The sequence below is a fragment of the Gymnodraco acuticeps genome, unplaced genomic scaffold, assembly GCF_902827175.1.
Source record: "Gymnodraco acuticeps unplaced genomic scaffold, fGymAcu1.1, whole genome shotgun sequence".
Classification (NCBI taxonomy): domain Eukaryota; kingdom Metazoa; phylum Chordata; class Actinopteri; order Perciformes; family Bathydraconidae; genus Gymnodraco; species Gymnodraco acuticeps.
The window spans coordinates 1126420-1141470 of NW_022990235.1; the positions used below are offsets into that span (position 1 = coordinate 1126420).

Sequence of the window (15051 nt, forward strand, 5' to 3'; positions counted from 1 at the left end):
GTCATTTATTCCTATTAATAAATTAGCTTACTCACTTTTAGTCAGGAGTCGTTTGATAAAAAGAAGATTTAAAAAATGTGATGGCAAAGAATTCACCAATAATAATAAAAATACAGCAACACATAGCAGGTAAAGGACTTAGTTTAAATACAAATATTAAAGTTTAGAACCAAATAACACTTTCCAGCCTGAATTTGCCTGCTTTTATTGACTTCGTCTAAACTAGATGCACAGATGGCAGCAGCCCTCAGGCCCATTATGCTCACAGATGAATCTAAGCAAGGTACTTAATTGGCATGGTTTCACGTTCAGGCTGCATTGTGGACAGGGCTGGAGCCACTGCCTGCAGGAGAGGACACCAGGGAGCCTTGTCGTCTACAAAACCCTCTGCTGGCTGAACATTATTGCCCCATCGCTGTGAGAGCTGCTCTGACAGGCTGCCTCTCCCCAACCACAGTACGATCCGAGTTGCAGAAGATGCTTTCGACTCATGCCTCCATCCGCCATTTTCAGCAGATTGAAAGCAGGTAGAGCACAAAAATCACAAGCCCCCGGTTACTTAAAGCAGGTAAGTGTGCGTGTGAACAGCCTAATCCGCCAAAAAACCTCCGACAGGCAACATTTAGCGAGAAAAAGCCCGTACTCCGGCCAGCATCGGGAAGGAGAAAGAGAGGGAAGGCCGGTTACAATAAACTGCATCCTCCAGGCGCTGCAAGGTTTACAAACCCGGTCATTTCTAGGTTTTAGTCAACTTTTTCTGATGCACGGAGGCAAAACGCTTTAAAATCTGCTTTACGCTCACACCGACATCTTTCCATTTGTTCCTTGAACTTTAGCTTGGACGGATTTAAAAATGTCTCATCACAACTCCAGGAACAGTGGAGTATAGAGAGACACATCTAATGAACTTAAATGAACTGGTCAGTAAAAAGTCCATGCATTATTGTCTTTGTTTAATGAGGGCGTTAGATAGGCCTACATAAGCTCGAGCATCACGATTCTAAGACAATAAGGTTTATTGTCTTAGATTACTCAGCTTTATTTGCTCTTTAAGATCATTTCACAGCCCAGCCCCTCAACACATGGACCAGTTTATTGTGCTCCTGAACAATTGGCTTTCTGAACAATTGGCTTTCCTGCCATTTGGTACCAAAATCAAGTAACTAAAGCAGGTGGAAACATTTGAAACATTAGTATTTCAATTAGAGTAAGAGTATTTCTAAATGTACTAAGAGTTTCAAGATGTATTGAATCTTCTGATAATCAGGTAGTTGTTTAGCCATTTACTTGCCAGTGACAGGGTAAATTGAAAGTCTATCATCACTTATTAAAAAAAAGAAAATAATCCTTTAATAAAGAAAGACATCAATTCAAACTAAATTGCACTAACAAAAAATACATTTCATACAGCGAATTCTACAAAATGCATTAGGCAGAAATCTAAAAGATCTTGACGGCTGTTAGCTTTATTGAAAATATCATGATGTTAAGCCCTTTCTAACTGATGCTGAGCTCCTCTTGTTTTTTGGGCTTTCTAGGAAAAAAGGCATTTTGGAGACATTATGTGAGAAAAGAGGGAAATGTCCGCATTTGATAAGTTGAAAATTGATTTTTCTGCCTTTTTAAAAAATGTACTTTATTTTTTAAATGACTTTAAAGATGAATCCATAATCAACATTTTCAATAAGTGGTGGTTCCAAAAAGCCTCCTAAAACTCTCATTACAGTTTGTTGGACCAGCTGTCAGGTCTTATGTGAAAATAAGTCAAAGTAAATATTGTTCTGGTGTCATTTATGTTTCAGTGAATTTATGTTTTCAGTGTTTTTTACTTTTAGCTTGCCTTTACAGGGTTGCAGTTATACACCTTTGTAATACATACAATTTGATAGCATGAATTCAACATTGTTGCTCTTTTAACCGCTAACTTTACACTATTCTTACAGTTTACGTGATGACACTCCAGTAAGACTTGCTGCACACCGTCTTGTGGAAACCTATCTTTACAGGTAAAAATATCTACCTGTTGTATTCTATAAAATTAGATTATCATCTATGATGCAAAGCATTTATTAACATACCATTCTTGTGGGCATTGCAGACCATGGCTTGTACTGGAGGGGCGGTGGAAAGTCGGGATACAATTCCAGCTCATGTGTGGAAGGGTTTACCTGACTGCTTGCATCTGGGACCTTCCGCTATAAATCCAAGCCGTGTCGGTGAGTACAACAACTCTAACAACCGTTTTATCAAAATGTCGATGTGCATCTGCATTTCAATGATGTACAACTTTGAAAAGAACTTCCAGCAGCAGATGAGTGAAACACAGTGAGACCAGACTGTGTCGGAAAAGGAGGATGATGATGAACTTTTTACACATATGGAGAGAGTGTAAACAAAAGTCAATTTGAATGTTAGTTCTGTCAAAAGGCTTTTAGTATTTTCAGACACACTTTAGGGAGCATATTTGGATATATTACTCTTAAATCCTGGTAAACAGCAGGCCAGGCCGTGTTAGGCCACACATGCAAAAACAAAAGTAACAAACACCTTGTGTGTTTGTTACTTTTGTAAAACTATTTGCCAAGTGATATAAGCCAGAAAGTTAAACATAATAAATGACATAAGCCCAAGTATATTCATTACATATGATTTTTAACACAATATACCCAGTTGAGACAAAGTATGTGGTGACATTAAATGAGTTTGTTTCCATCATTGTCAAAACCTTGAAAAACAAAAACTCTTCACCTTCATCTCCTGTCAAACATTAAGTACATTATTTAAATGTAGGGTTTCTAGTCTTTAGTTTTCATAAACGTTATCCTGCCAATCCTGGAGATCCATTTATTTCTACTTAAGTCTTAAATCACTCTCTTAATGTGTACATACACTGATTAAATGTCAACATAATGTATCATGTGCTTTAGCAATATATAAAAATCGAAATTGTTTCTTTATTCTTATTTTCAGGTGTCTGGGCCACTCGGGCGATCCCTAAAGGCAAGAAGTTTGGCCCATTTGTCGGAGAGAAGAAAAAAAGGTCCCAGGTGACCAGTAATGTATACATGTGGGAGGTATGTTACAGGCTGTTCTGTTGGCTTCGTTCCCAAAAAAACTCTCCTACACCGTTATGTACGTAGTCACTACGTAGCTAAAACGAGCCCAACTACATTCTTACATACTTTTGTCACTTGTAAACGCTGAATGATGAATTAATACAAACAAATAAAGTTTGAACTAATGTTTTGAAGGAACTTGAAGAAACCCTTGGTTCTTACATTGCTATGACATCCCTCCTACCCAGGTCTTTGCAGAGCTATATCAAATTGTTTGTGTATCTATGTCCCGTAGGTTTATTTCCCAGCACGAGGATGGATGTGTGTTGACGCCACAGACCCCATGAAGGGGAACTGGCTGCGATACGTCAACTGGGCTCGCTCCACTGAAGAGCAGAATCTTTTCCCTCTGGAGATCAACAGAGCCATTTACTACAAAGTTTTGAGGGTGGGTGAAAAAGACATCCATACTGTACAGCCTACTGGTCCTACAACCAGGGCCATATTGAGGATTATATAATGGATACGCAGATGGAGGAAAAGTATTCTTGGTTTGGATTGTTATTGTGATCTAAGTAATTAAAAAAAATTGCATTACACCCTATAGCATTTTTTTCCATCTCATAAATCATGACGCATTTCTCTCCCTAATAATTTACTTATTCAAATATTAGAAGTACTATAATAGGATATATAACGCATATAAACATTACATATTTTGATGATAATGTGTCAGTGGTTAATAAGTGGTTTTTAAACCATATATAAACATTATTTGGATGGCCGTTATGAAGTTGCAATTGTGTTTAAAATACCTTGGTAAATGCTTGATAAATAGTTTGTAAAGCATCTATAGACATTATTTGGATAGTAAATAATTTGTCAATTAATGTTATGGATCTCGATGATAATTTGAGCATTAACATGACTATTAATCAGTAAACATGATTGATCATCAGTTCATTCTATGTTAAAAGTACATTTAAGAATGGTTATAGTTACTACCTGTGATGTGTTGTATACAGTTTAACACCTAATAAGATTAATGCAAATTTTAAAAGTGGTTAATGCAGTTACGGTTGTCTAATCCCTTTTTTTATAATTAACGTGCCATCAAAAAAAATACGAGCACCATTATATAATATAGATTGATAGATACTTTATTCATGCTACATTTGGAAATGATATTGTTACAGCAGCAATGTCTTCAGGCATTCAAATATTCAAACAGCATATCTACATAACATATAGGCTACATCACGAAGAATACACAATATAACATATTCTGCATAATTTAGAATGTTCTATAAAATACCAAAACAAAAAAGACGTTTACTAGAATAGCAGAAACATACACAATGCAGACTATGGTGAAAACACTGTCAAATCCCCATACCCCCCTAGACAGATAAGATGCACAGTGGCCCTGATATCCCCCTTGCCTCTCAGCAAGCCGGGCTGTGATTGGTAGCCGACCTCATCTCTCATTGTTGCAGCCTATCGGGCCAGGAGAGGAGCTGCTGGTGTGGTACACTGTGGAAGACAACCCCGAGATAACAGCTGCACTGGAGGAAGAAAGAGCCAGCAGTCTGATCAGGAACAACTCACCCAAGGCGAAGCGAGGTGAGGCCTTTACTTACTCTAACCGAGATGCAGCTCGGCATTAACCTCCTACGTGTGTGCCGATCATATGCCACAGTAACTTAGCCACGATTTGATTTCCTTGCAGCCCAGTCGAAGTTGTAACAGGCGAGCTAGCTTAGCTACGAATGAAGGAAGGCTAGTGGTAGCTAACGTTAACGCGATGTGTGGGGCTGTCTACTTTCATACCCGACATTATATGTAATGTAGCTCTAAATAACGACCGATTAGCCAACTCGTTTCTAAAAAATACACAGTTTTAGCAGTTATACGAGCACCTGGGCAACTTTTCGGCAGCTTTTCCTCCTCCTCTGGGTCCTGACGTTGTCGAGGATGTGACCTTCCTTGAGTTCCTAAAGCATGAAAGCCATCCATCGGCGAGCCTCTGTACTTGATGATGGCCTAGCAGGTTAGCTAACTAGCCTGCTGCATGTATCCAACTGTAGACTAATGTAAGTGCATGTACTGGATAACAACCTATACTTTAACTGTTATATGTTGTGGAGATGTTAAAATTACCTCTCACGTCGTGTTGGGTCCAGAATAACCAGTTCATCGAGTTGTCAGACTTGGTGTTGCCTGCTAGCATGAGGCTAAAGGGCTAATGTCTGAACACACGGATGTCCCGGTGTACAGGAACAGATGGCAAACTGTGTGGAGTAAATTATAGTTATTATTAAAAAAGCTGTGCATTTAATCGATATGTTGAAAATACAGGTTAACACAATGGTTCATAATAGGTCGGTGTTTGCTTTGTTTGATAGCGTCAACACTTGCAACATCAAAACAACACTTGAGACTAATGACGCCACTCGAACAGTGCTTCGTCTTTTTTAGTAAATGTTGTTTCTAATATATTAATGAATACTGAAAAACGCAATATATACAATTAATTAATTCTAAGACAAAGTCAACATGGCTGCTTTATGTCACAATAAAAAAAAGAAAGAATGAACTTTGGACATGGTGTTTTGATGTTTTGGATAATGTGGGGTATTCAATGCAGGACCATGAACTAGAGAACAAAGTGAACATATTTATCTGGAGTATCTGCTGGACTTGTATACAGGGTTAAACTATCTGTCTTCAATATGTGTTGTGTAGTTTGTTGCGAAATGTGGTACTGCGAAAACTGTATAGATAATATGCAGCTAAATGCTTACAAATGTTATTTAGAGACACTATTTCTGTTTAGTTTAATTATTCAAATCAACAGTCAACTAATAGAAAGTGTTGAAAACCCAATATGAGGCCTGTTGGCAGAGTTTTTATTTTAAATGTACATGCCTTTTCAATGTGTTTTGTGTACTTTTTATGCAACCTCCAGCACACCAATGACACTCGCATCTGTACTTAAAGTTAACTGTGATGAAGTTAGCCTACCTATCCTAGCTTCATCTGACTATCACACACAATTCATGTTACATAATCATTTCAGTTGGTGAATTTGTGCAGTGCCTGGTGGATTATAATATAGTAAAGGCTTGGGCCCTTTAATGGTAGCTCAGTATAACATGTTAAGGTAGTTGTGCTGCCTCTGTAGATTTAGCAGAAAGCCTGTGACCATGCTGGTCAGATGACTGACCTGCAGCATGTGTTTCTCTGGTATGAATTGGGCTTTGTAAGCCAGAGAAGTGCACCACAAAGTGCGTTTAGTGGGTTAGGCTGGTATACTGAGCCTACAGTCAGAGATTTGATATAACAAAGGGGGGCTTTTTTAACTTGGTTATACGGCCATGGTAATTCATTTTACCTGGTGAGGGCCAGTTTATTTAAAATGGTTAATAAAATAAGAAGCTCCTTTTGACTTATCAATTTATTTATTTTAGAAATAGTGCCAGTCTGTATTTGTGATAGTAATTCATGAATTAATGATTTAATTCTTGAAATGCGTTGAGTATGCGTCAACGTCACATTTGTAATGAAGTAGAACAAAGTTCAGCCATCACATTAGCACAAATCAAACACATCGAGTGAATACCGAAGAAGGAAACCAAGGTTAAATGTCAAAAGACACACAAAATGTCAGTTTTTACTTATAATTGTTGTCTACACTTTTCATGTCTTTGCTCTTGACCAAGTCTAATACAACGCAATGTGTGTGTTTGCTTGCAGCCAGAAAAAAGCTGCTGGATACAGCCAGGCAGGCTGGTTTGGGTGGAGACAAGAAAACAAAAGTAACCAAACCATCTGTCAGGGAGATGTGGGATGGGGGGAAAAGTAAGTTGACTTAATTTTTTGATTTGATCACCTTCTCCCACTTAACATGTCTTAGGAGGTTACTTATTGTTTGAAGATGGTTAACTGTAAACTGACATTCCTGAAATGATTTGATGAAATAGCATACCGTGACACTTCTGATCAATTGTTTACAGGTCTGAAGGAGGAGGATGAGAGGCCATCAACTTTAGCACCCCCACATAAACCCCAGGCAACCCATCCGAAGGCAAGCATTGACCATAAGGAGGTGGAGGACATGTCAGCAGTGATGACGGACAGGGGACATGGGGAGGAAGAAGAAGAGGAGGAGGATGCTGATGGTTACGAGGGATCGGGTGAAGTGCAGCAGCAAACTGCTCAGCATTCACATGTGGCTGTTTCCATGCAAAATAAGCCTCCTGGCTCTTTACTTACCGGTGTTGAAGAAAGCCATAATTACTCGCAGGGAAAGTTAGATTCTAGAGAACCAGAGCCGGATCCTGATCTTGACCTCGACCCCGACCTTGAGGGTGACCTAGAGGGTGAGTCATATCCCTGTCAGCACTGTGAGCGTCACTTCTCCACCAGACAGGGTCTGGAGCGTCACATACACATTCATGCTATCTCTAATCAGCAATCGCAAATGTTCAAGTGCCGGTACTGCAGCAAATCCTTCGGCTCACAGGTGGGGCGGCGGCGGCATGAGAGGAGACATGAGAGTGGGCTTAAGAAAAAGCCGGGCTCTCTGGCAGGAACAGCCAGTTTACTCAGTCCTGTGATGCAGACTGATGGTTCAAGTCCGGACTGCACCAGTCCAACAAGTCACTATATAGCCATAGGGTCCCAGTTTACTGGAGTACCTCTGCACAACGCTGACATGCAGAGAAAGGAAATAGGGCCTTATGCTGACCGTCCCTTTATATTGGATGAAAATGGGGAGTCAAAGGAGCTCCATCCCTGCAAGTATTGCAATAAAGCATTTGGCACGCATACCAACATGCGCCGACATCAACGCAGAATACATGAAAGGCACCTGCTACCTAAAGGAGTTCGCAGGAAAGGCATGCTGCTTCAAGAGGCTTCAGTGCAGAAACAGCAGCAGCCTGACGAGTCCCCCAGCACCAGCCCCCCGACTGTCTACGTGCCCAGTGCGGACACAGAAGATGAGGTAGACAGGGATGATTATGCAGTTGACATATCCAAAAACATATCGGAGAATTTGAGCTTCTACATTGACGGCAAGATTGTGTCCACCAGTTCAGTGAGCAGCTGCGAGGTGATAGAGGTGGACTCCAGATCTGCAGCTCTGTTTGGTCTGGACACGGTCATCCTCAGCCCTGATCAGATCAGTCAGGCGCTAAAGGTGGAGGGGAGAACGAGTGCCGCAAAGCATGTCTCCAACATCGGCCAGCCAGCAGCAAAAAGAAGAACATCTACGCCCCCATTTGTTCCCAGCCTTAAAGTGGAGTCCGAATCAGCGACGTTCACAGCCTCTTCATCCTCCTCATCCTCCTCCACATCGTCCTCATCTAATCTACTAGTGAGCAGTCTGTTTCAACAAGCTGCCGATTCATCAGCATTTCAACGAGAGAAAACTGTGTATCTATCACCTAAGCTCAAACAGCTCCTTCAGACACAAGACATTCAGAAATCCACCCTCGCCCTGATAACAGAAAGCCATAGACTGGCCTCCCCGCTGTCGGTGACGCCGCTGCCAGGGGCTTCAGGCAGGTTTAAAAGAAGAACATCCTCTCCCCCTTCGTCTCCACAACTTAGTCCTGCATGTAAAACAGAGAGCTGTAAACCCGACGTGGTGAGCTCATTCGTCCTCAAGGTGCCAAAGGTGGAGAGCCGCTGCGCCTCCCCTCCTGGGATTCTACTGGACAAGGAAGATGGAGACAGCCTGAGCCTCACTGAGAACGATATGCACGGCCAAACCTCATCTAATAGCGGTGGAAATTCTTGTAATCAGCAGCCCTTGGATCTGTCGAACTCCGTCAGTAGGAGGAGGGACAGCTCGACGAAGGTGCTGGGGGATTCAGCTCTGGATTTAAGCTTTCATCGGAAGAGCAACGCTGAGCTTGAATCCAAGGGAAGTCCAGCTCCACAGCCCCCGACAAAAAAGAGAAAGCCAAACACCAGTATGCTTGAAAAAGTGCTGATGAATGAGTATTTAGGTCTGCCTTTGCCAGGAGAGGAGGGACCCTCAGCCATACCCAATTTAAACTGTTTCCCCACTCGCTCTCCAAACGTTGCTTTAGAAACGCCCCACCCCTCCCCACCCTCTTTGACCCCTGTCACCATGAACCCCTCTTCCCCTGGCAACTCCAGTATGACATCTCCTACTCCACCTCCACCTCTACTGCCTACCATACCTTCTCCACTGGCTATGCCTAGCTCGCCTCTTTCTCAACCTTTAGACTCCCCTGCAGCGAGACCTCTTCCTGTCCTCTCACCGAAAATGTCTCCGAGATCATCTGAAGACGTGTCAGAATCGGAGGAGAATTTGTTTGCTGAAGAAAACAAAGAAGAGGAAGATAACCATATCTCTCAGCCACTGGACTCCCCAAACACTCCACTTAAAGATCCTCTCAATAGTTCGTCGGCATCAAGCCCTCCTGAGTCGACATCAGTAGATCTGTCCACTACGGAGGATATTTCTTTGACTTGCAACAGTCTGTTAAATAACAAAATTAACCAAAACCAAGACTCGGAAGCAGAGAAATCTCTTCCTGCTTCTCCAGAATCCACATCTCCCTCATCATCTCCTCCCCCTGCCTCACATGATCCATCACCATCACTGGTTTCACAGGCCCTGCCTCAGATTAAGATAGAAGAGCCTCAGCACTGCACAGATGAGCTGCCAGTTATGAATCACGCACCTCAGGATGAAGTCAACTCTTCACCTCACTCTCCCAATAAACCGTCTGATAAAACCTCGGAGGCAGAAAAGGTTGACTCTGCATACTGCAAGACTTTTGTGTGTAACGTCTGCGAGGAGCCGTTCAACTCCATCAAGGAGCTCAGTGGACATATCACGGAGCACGCTGCTGATTGGCCCTTCAAGTGTGAATTCTGTGTGCAGCTGTTTGAAGACGCCCCGGCCCTGCTGGCTCACCGCTCGGCACTACACGGAGTGGGCAGGATCTGTGTGTGCTCTGTTTGTTCAAAGGAGTTTGCATTTCTCTCTAACCTCGAGCAGCACCAAAAAGATCTGCATCCAAGCGAGACGTGTTCACACACCACTGTGGAGAGCGGCAAGCTTAGGCCACAGAACTACACGGATCCATCCAGAGCCAAAGAGGAGAGCAGTCCCTCAACACCAGCACCAGAGACAACAAATGAAGCTGCTCCACACAGTGATGCTGATGTAGCAAAAGAAGAGCCCGATATTAATGGCAATCATGCAGAAGAGGTGGCGGAGGACCCCAATGAGGAGCTGTACACTACAATAAAGATCATGGCCTCAGAAGGAGGTAAGCCTAAAGGCCCTGATGTTCGCCTCGGCATTAACCAACACTACCCCAGTTATAAACCCCCACCCTTTCCTTATCATAGCCGTTCCCATGCTGGCTCTGTAGCCTCGGCCACGAACTTCACCACCCACAACATACCACAAACTTTCAGCACTGCCATACGCTGCACCAAGTGTGGCAACAGCTTCGACAACATGCCCGAACTGCACAAGCACATTTTGGCTTGTGCCACTGCTAGTGATAAAAAACGCTACACTCCCAAGAAAAACCCCATCCCCCTCAAGCAAATAGTAAAGAGTCCCAACGGAGTGGTTTCGCCCTCAGCAGCCATCGCAGGCCAGAGTCCTTTCCGTAGGATGGGTCAGCCAAAGAGACTGAACTTTAATCAAGATAATGGTAAAACAAAAATGAGTGCGCTCAGTAAGAAGAAAAACCAGCTTGTCCAGAAGGCAATTTCACAGAAAAACAAAGCTGCCACTACTGCAAAGAAGGCTATTGTTAAGGTTGAAGAAGAGCAGGCCTCTAATGTTTGCCCCCACTGCAGTCGGGAGTTTACTTATCCTGCAAGTCTCAATAAACATATGGCAGTCAGCTGTCCCATGAAGCCTGTTGTTAAAAGAGGCAAGAAAGGTCTAGCTGAGGTGAAAAAGGAGCCAGTGTCTGCGGTTGATAAAAACATGAATCTTAGAAAGAAAGCTTCAGACTGTGAAATACCGCAGGCAGAGCCGGAGCCCAAACCTCTGGGAAAGACCAGAGCCCGTAGCTCGGTGGCAGCGGACCCCGAACCCTCTCAGACAAGCAAGGCAAAACCTGCGGCTGCGCTGGGTAAACTAAAGAGGCCTGCCTCCTTCCCAGTGCCAGTTTCTGCCAGCAAGAAAACAAAAAAGAGTCAAGCTCAGTCTCTACCTCCCACCCCCTCAGACCCAGACACTCCCAGCGAAGCAGCGCCACAACGGCCAGCCATGAGGATGCAGCGCATGGGCAAAGAGGCAGCACCCAAGAGATTATCAGAGGCCAAATCTCCACCACAGCCGAAGAAAGAGGAGCGGTTCTCCCTTCGAACAAGAGTAGGGGGTCCGGTCACCAGGAGACAGATGGTCAACACAGCTCCTTCTGCTGAGGTGAAAGCAGAAGAGCCACCAATTCAAGAGCCAAAAGAGACTCCGGTGAGACATCGCACATTTCTTTGACATTTAAAAACCAACAACAAAAAAAACATAGTTTGTCTACTAGGGCTGCTCGATTATGGCAAAAATCATAATCTCGATTTATTTGGGTCAATAATTGTAATTGCGATAATTAAATGCGATTATTCATTAACTTTGAAAACATCCATTTATTGGAGAAAAAATATGTGAACAGTATGTTTTTAACAGTTTATTACCCTGAACTTTAAGTATAATTCAACTGAAAAACCAAAAAATAAATAAATCGTTTTATTTCTATTACGTTGTTTTCGTAATCGTTGCAAGTCGTAATCGCAATTTTAAAATAAGATTAATTGAGCAGCCCTATTGTCTACCTAAATAATCACAATCACCACATTTTTTTAAATGCAAAATCTCCTGCTCAGTTTGTCAACATTCTGTAATTCTTTAACAAAGTTAAATAGAATATAAAAATAAATAGATTATTAGTGCTGGTTGTGGATAAAGTAGTTCCTCATGGGTTCATATTTGGAAATTAAACTTTGGTTATGCCTGATTAAAGTCCCGTACTGAAACGTTTTAATAAATACATTTTTAAAGTTAAACAGTGGGATGGAGCTGTCTCACAGAAACATGTTTTTTCACCTGTCAAGCTGTAATCTTCACACTTTGACATTTGAGTTTTGAATTTATGAACACATTTTGAAAGCATGTTAACGTGCCATGTGTCATACATTGTGTATCTTTTTCTTTCTGTGATAGTCTGTACTATCATTGCAACTTTACATAGCTCTTTGTTGATCAACTTGTGTTGTGTTGCAGGAGGTGCTGATGAAGTGAGCTCTGTGGACACTTTGAAGCTCTTCCTGGGTCACTGGTGCTCACCTCTCAGGCAACGCTCTGGACTAATCACGGCACTGACGGCACTGAGGGAGACCTCTGTGGTGGGCTTTTTCACTCATAGCAAGTGAAGTCTGCTTCTCTTAACTGCCTTTGCTGGATTTAAGGAGGGAACTCTTTATCTTCCACCGATCTTCTGAACTGAACTGAGCCTCAATTTTAGCCAGCCTTGCAAAAAAAGGAAAAATAAACTGTAAATGACAATGAGTTAATATATACAATACGTGTCATAACTTGACCCAAAACAGTAAAATTAGGGCTCCGTTATGTTGGGAAGCTGATATATTGCAAATGGCAATCATGTATCAGTTAGGGTTGGGGAAAGTTGTTTATTCTTTTGTTCTGTATTTTCCCCTTTTTGTTGATTAGATTTTTGGATGCTTCCAGAGTCTCTTAATGCATGTGCAGAATAGAGTATAAACTAGATTAAGCCAATTTCCATGTCTCTCCCTATGGGCACCTACTTCAGTTTATACATGATTTGCAAAGTATGTATGTTTTGATTTAAATTTCTGTAGTCATTATGTAGATTATATCTTTATTGGCATATTTTGTTTGGGAAACAAAAATGAAAATGGCAGTTAATCACTGCAACAATTGGTCCTCAGGAACACTGTATATGTGTGTGGTAAGTATGTGTATGATTATAGTTGGATGTGTGGCCTGACAGCTATTCCTTTGGATAAATCTCAAGTTTGTCTCATGTTTTTACTTGCCGTCTCATACTCTTGTTTATCTGACGTTGGCAGTTAATTCCAGTTGTAAAATGATGGGAATTGTGTTGTAGTTTCCTTAAAATATTGTCCTTCTTGAAAATAACTTTTTAATATCACTCATTGAGCCCAGTGTTTCTCACAGCACTTTAAAACAACCTGCCAAAATGTCTAGCTGGATCAATACGATTGGCTTACTTAAGCGTGAATAATGGAATGTATTCAGGTCTGTTGCACTTTGCAGACCCTGGTAATTTGCACCAAATTGGTTCAAATCATTAATCTGAATTCAAATACAACTTGAACAGCAATCGAATCTCAACGTTTTTGGCCCCTGTAATAATTTTACACAAAAAATGACACGAACAACTTTTTGTATGCCATATGCACGAAAACTCAAATCCTCAAATACCTTGAATGCAGCCGTGTTTTTATTCTTCTTGTCCGTTGGACGTGTGAAAAGTTGTTTCATGTGTTGTTTTTCTTTACAAGAGACGTGTCACCGTAATGTAACTAAACCTTCATTCATTTTAGGATAAAGTCATCATTGTGAGTTAATCTATTTGGTAATTCTGTACCAATCAAATGCTTTATATTTTTGATTTATATTCTCCTGTAGTCACCACAATTGCTCACCCTTTTCCATATTCATAATCAGTACCACAGAGATGGCAGACACACAGCCAGTGCTTAACCGCTTGTAGCATGTTATGGAAAAAGTAAATTGAACAATATGATTTGAAGCTAATTTATATTTCCACGAGAAATCTTCAAGTTTGCCTTTCAGCATCAAGATTATGTATTTAAGGATGAACAAAGACAACAATCCCGAATGACCTCAAGTAAAACATTGCTGTAATTGATATAATAAAAAAAGGTTTTTCAATTTGTGTAAAGGTTTCAATTGTTTTTGTTACGGGTTTTCCATATACCTGAATCTGCATAAGAGATTGAATCCAAGCAGATAGAAATTGAATGGGTATGAATTGTCTTCTAACATTGATCCAGTTCCAATCCCACTCATTAAATGTCCATACTCTTTGTAAAAGGAGTTTTGAAGTTAATGATAGTGTGTACATTATTATGATGTAGTTTACTGGTTGTATAAAAAACTGGCTTGGACACCTAAGGGCTATTTAATCACTGAGTCTTCTTTTATTTTAATATAATAGATGAAGCACGGTTCTTCTGAGATATGAAAAAGGAATTTTAGTTTCTTATTTTTTGCGATGCGATATAACTTAGTAGTTAAACATAAATCTGAGTTTAAGTCATTGCCTTTACGCTGCAGATTGGCGAGCTGCTGGCCATCGTCAGCTTGCTAGTTGCTGCAAGATCTGTATCTATTTTGGGAGCAGTGCACTTGAGGTTGATATGTGAGTCGTGCAGTACGTTACATTCTTACATCTGCTGTGTAGCTTCACTTGTGTAAAGGGAAAAAGCAGCAAATGGGCAGGTGTATTTTGTCATCCACAGATATTATCTTTCAAAAATATGAGAATATAATATATAAAGGAGCAGCCTTTATCGAAACATTGTGCTACTTTGAGTTTTAGTGTAATTGCCTGGCTCTCTCGCATCATAGTAGTAAAACAACTTAGGTTTCTTATTGCTTTATCTTGGTTTCTTATTGGCCACTGCCATAAATCACAATAGGACTAACATGGTGTGTTGTGCACACAATCCTTATTATGGCAGCAGCAGATTAAATGTTTGTAATCCAGAGGAAAAGCACAATAAAATTAATTACAGAAAACCTATCAACATCCAACCTGTAAAGCCACATATCGAAAAGTGCATCCGATTTTGGTTTAAACAAATAAGAAATGTACTGGATAAAAAAATATGAAACTCTTATCTTACTTTATAACACAAATGAAAATTAACTATTAGAAGTAGATTATTAATTAATGCCAGA

The 15051-nt window shown here is 41.1% G+C and overlaps 1 protein-coding gene across 4 annotated transcripts; it reads left to right on the forward strand.

Moving 5' to 3' along the window:
- Positions 1–326: 326 nt before the first annotated feature.
- Positions 327–14025, forward strand: prdm2b (PR domain containing 2, with ZNF domain b). Of its 4 annotated transcripts, none has more exons than XM_034219335.1 (9): positions 327–568; positions 1944–2006; positions 2099–2216; positions 2971–3074; positions 3352–3504; positions 4553–4679; positions 6813–6917; positions 7073–11538; positions 12343–14025. In XM_034219335.1, the coding sequence occupies exons 3-9, from the start codon at positions 2102–2104 to the stop codon at positions 12358–12360; spliced, it is 5088 nt and encodes a 1695-aa protein (XP_034075226.1). In that variant the 5' UTR covers positions 327–568; positions 1944–2006; positions 2099–2101; the 3' UTR covers positions 12361–14025. The 4 variants fall into 4 exon arrangements, with proteins under 4 accessions (XP_034075226.1, XP_034075228.1, XP_034075227.1 ...); XM_034219336.1 differs by having other exon boundaries at positions 392–527; XM_034219337.1 differs by lacking the exon at positions 6813–6917.
- The last annotated feature ends 1026 nt before the right edge of the window (positions 14026–15051 follow it).

Excerpts from the sequence above, each read along its gene's own strand:
- prdm2b (XM_034219335.1), top strand. The coding sequence starts at position 2,102 with ATGGCTTGTACTGGAGGGGCGGTGGAAAGTCGGGATACAATTCCAGCT. Across the intron at positions 3,505-4,552 it reads TTTACTACAAAGTTTTGAGG|CCTATCGGGCCAGGAGAGGA; the intron begins GTGGGTGAAAAA and ends TCATTGTTGCAG. Across the intron at positions 4,680-6,812 it reads CTCACCCAAGGCGAAGCGAG|CCAGAAAAAAGCTGCTGGAT; the intron begins GTGAGGCCTTTA and ends GTTTGCTTGCAG.